At 50.2% G+C, this 4003-nt stretch overlaps 1 protein-coding gene across 1 annotated transcript; it reads left to right on the top strand.

Annotated features, from left to right (window-relative positions):
• Positions 1-1178: 1178 nt before the first annotated feature.
• Positions 1179-2781, top strand: GUITHDRAFT_121786 (hypothetical protein; the record flags this gene model as incomplete). Its single annotated transcript, XM_005818979.1, has 2 exons — positions 1179-2500; positions 2541-2781. The coding sequence occupies 2 exons, from the start codon at positions 1179-1181 to the stop codon at positions 2779-2781; spliced, it is 1563 nt and encodes a 520-aa protein (XP_005819036.1).
• Positions 2782-4003: the final 1222 nt, after the last annotated feature.

Here is a 4003-nt window from a genome sequence, read left to right as displayed (position 1 = left end):
AAAACCCATAGGACATTTCTCCCAGGGGGAAGAAAACCTCCCTTGACCCCCCTGTTTCTCGACGGATCCTGCCGGCCGGGCCCGTCAGTAGACTGTTGAAGCACCTGATAGGAGGAAGCTTCACCTCAGACAATGCCAAGTAATCGACGTGGCTCAAGTGCACAGATGCTTAGAGCCTCGGAATGCGTCCCTGGAGAGGACAGCAACAGCTACAATAAGGACGACGTAGGAGAATCATGAAGAAGACAGCAAGAGCCTAGGACTCGTGGATGGCAGCAGGAGATAAGCGAGTCAGCTTATACCAATCCACGACAGGACAGCAGATGACACGGTGGTAGGATATGGCTACGCTCAAGGGGAGATTGGAAGCATCACCCCTGAAGTCATGGACATGGGAGAACAAGGGGTCTGATCAAAGAAGACAGTACTATCATGATCATCTTAGCGGAGGACATACAAGGAATGCACGAGACCACCTCCAAGCATGCTCCTACGGAGACACAGGACCTGTCAAGGTCAAGGGAGCAGCTACATCAACTTCACAGAGAGCATTGGATGAGAATCGAAGACCTCGTCATGTCAAGCCTATGACTCTTTCTCAGGGGACCCTCAAGGTACGGAACCAGGCCTCGGACCGGTCGAAGAATCATATCGCAGATAAGAAGCGTAGAGTACCGGTAGTGGTAGTTCCTAGGACCGGGCAGCCCCTATTTTAGGGACCGAGGAAGAGGAAGAAGGGCCGCACGCATTGGCAGGACAGGGAAAGGAGAACGAGGTGTATAGTCTCTGTGAGACTGGATTGCTTGAAGTAAACAAGCTTGACCATCTATACCAATCTCTTATCACCTCCGTTTGTTCTCTGTATCCTGATATCATTCCTGCGCGGCCACCATTCGTGATATCTATTACCACTGCTACAGAAACTTGCAGTCGGTGCTATCACTGTCTACTTCGGGTGTCACTGCTACTGTGACTGTGTCACCGTCTGTGGAGAGAAGGTTACTGGGAACTTCAACATATTCTAAAAATTTTAGAATATCAGTGCCTAGATATTCTATTTCTCGAGAAACCTTGTATCACGGCAACCAGTGGACTCTTACTCTCACATTCGGATTGACATCAGCTGGAGAGTATCTGTGGAGTGACAACGGTAGTAACAGCTGAGCCTGGAGTCAAACATGGGTTCTGATATCAAAATGGCAATGGAAATTCATGAAGCGTTCTCAAAAACAAGCATTGACCTGACTAAGCTGAAGGATAATTCGGGCAACAATGTTTTCAAAACGGAGGAGGAAATGTGGGGTACGCTCAATCCGTTTTTTACAACTCTCGAACGAGTCAGGCCAGGACTACGAGACGTGTTCATGAATATCTTGTCATTGTTCCCGATCACCGAAGAAGACGGTGTAAACTTGGGTTCCAGGCTGGAGAAGAGTCTTACGTCTTGGGAAGAGCATGTAGATTTCGATGATGACGAAGGAAAGTTTTACACGACAATCGAATGGAAAGGAATCGTCGTGGGAGTTTTTCTCAGGAAAAACTGGCCGTTCAAGTCCATCAAGCGAGTAGAGGCAACTGTAACCGATCTGAAGAGATGTTTCGACGAGTTCCAGGAGGAGTCACAGGAGCCTGAGGACCAAGAAAACTACCAGTGGTTAATCGATGCAGAAGTCACTGCTAGCGGGGAAAGCAGAAGGGCAAGACTGAGGCAGAGATTACCTTGGGATTTGACAAATGATAAAACAGTACAGGGCATTGCGGCCCTATACAAAGACGTGATGGAGATTACGGAAGAAATCAATCAGTTCTTCAAAAATCGACTGACGGAGATCTTTCCTAGAGCATTACGACTGTCGGGGCAAGAAGATTATCCTCTGTCTGGATACCTCGGATTCTCTTATGTGAAATATTGGATATCACTTCAATTCAGGAACCGTACAGCACCGAGAAATCTGATTGACCGCGTCAAGAGTCTAGTCTCGGAGGCTGAAGTTGATGACTTCGAGAAACTGCTTGACATCCCCCTAGAGGTTTGCTCCCTCCTCAAGCAGTTGAAAAGGAAAGAAGCAATCTCGACGGGTGGCACTCAAGAAGTTGTTGACTTGGAAAAGGAATTAGTGCGGAGTCTTCTGGGCAAATGTAAGACGTCGAAGATCGACGAAGTATCTTTCTTGGGGAGGATACAGGCTGCTGAGGGAAGATTGATAACCATGTCGGAAGTTCAGCGCAGAATTTCTAATATCTACGCCGAGCACAAGGCGCGAAGACAGTATGAAGGGCCGACACTGCGTCATAAGACTGCCAACTTGGGCCATGCTCAAACAGGGGCCACCAAACATTCCGATCATCCATCGTCAGAGCCAGGATCAAGTGGTGCTCGACATGGCAGGAATAACCATGAACCGGGACGAGGATTCCAGCATGGTAGACATCGTGGTTCGGACTCGCGCGGCGGAGGATGGCGTGACTCGCAGTCACTCCCGGATGGCAATCCGATCCGGTATGATCAGCAACAAGCCCCTGATCATTCTCCCTGGCAGGCCCATGGTAACACTCATCGGCGAGGACAATGGCGAAATCCCTCACGCGGCAGATCGCAAGAACAGCAAGCGTTGCAGACGCGAGAAGAAGGCAACGGCAGCTGCGAAGGAGCTCCATCATACAGGCAACACGATGGGAGAGGTCGCTTCAATCCAAGAGGGAAGGGAGCCAATCGTGGGGGACGAGGGCGGATGCAACCAGGTCGCAGAGGACGACGAGAGCACTGGACGGGCCCTCTGATCCCGCACCGTGACGATCACCAGCCTCGGGTGCAATCTGACGAAGAGCAGGAGGACTCGGTTGTAGGACGAGCAGCAGGCGGCACTGCGGGCAGCTCGGGAGATTCGTGGCAAAGAAGGAGACAGAGGGGACACGGGCCTGGACATGCGACTAGGGGCATGAGGCACGATCCCGGGACTCGTATGTATGACAACAGTCGTGTTGCATTGCTGGAGGAAAAACTCGATATTTTGACAGACCGACTGATGGAGAGACTTGCTCCTGATCATTCCAGCCGGACAGAAGTATCAGTGTCGCGGAGACAAGCCGCTCCTCATGCAAATGAGAGGAGGGTCCTGTACCTGACAGATGGTCGATCGGCAGTGGACGATGTGGCCTTGATAGGTCAGGCACCAGCAACCTCGGATAGGAGAACAAGAAATGTGAGCCAGAGGCTTGGCGAACGAGAAGAAGTGGATTCTTGTCAGGAAGCCTCAGATACAGATAATCCATTTCAATCAGGTGACATTCATGTACGACGAGTTATGCGCAGGGTGCACGTCTGCCTTGATATCGAAAAATTGCTCAGAGCTAAGGCGTTCCTGAACGTACACTTACCGGGTTGTCACCATATGCTACTCGATACCGGAGCTAATATCAGTCTCTGCGGTGACAGATCTCTATTGACGAATGTGCGTAAAAGTCTACAAGCCACTGTTGTCAGCACAGCCAGCGGGGAGACATTCACGTGCGAGGAAGAAGGAGAAATGAGAGTGCAATGTGCAATTACAAGCAATGGAAATGTTACTATCGCACATACATTCGTAATCACAGCAATGGTCTGTGCGGAGACTCCGCTCACCATCTTTTCAATGAGTCAATTTCTTGGAGAAGAGACAACTGTGGAACTGTCAGGGAAGTCAACTGGATCTTGGGTTCGTATGCCAGATAACTTACTGTTACCTGTACACCTTTGGGAGGGAATCTATGTGCTTAAAGCAGCAGTTGATAAGTCTCGACACTCACTTGTCATCGCAGCACAGTCAAGCAGCCGTAATACTGAGGCAGCGGCCCTACTGACAAAGTGTGCAGCAGAGCCCTCCACTGCTGAAGAAGACAAGGTATCACTGAAATCCTTGAGCAGCAAGGACATTCCAGCCTCCCCATTCAACCCAATTCCAACCATTCTGTGGCACTGGAGACTTGGGCATACGTCAGGCAGAGTTCAAAGGATGTTGGCAAA

Source organism: Guillardia theta (assembly GCF_000315625.1).
Source record: "Guillardia theta CCMP2712 unplaced genomic scaffold GUITHscaffold_253, whole genome shotgun sequence".
In the NCBI taxonomy this organism is placed as follows: Eukaryota; class Cryptophyceae; order Pyrenomonadales; family Geminigeraceae; genus Guillardia; species Guillardia theta.
The sequence above is the reverse complement of the archived record's forward strand: the minus strand, read 5'-3'. Positions and strand labels throughout refer to the sequence as shown.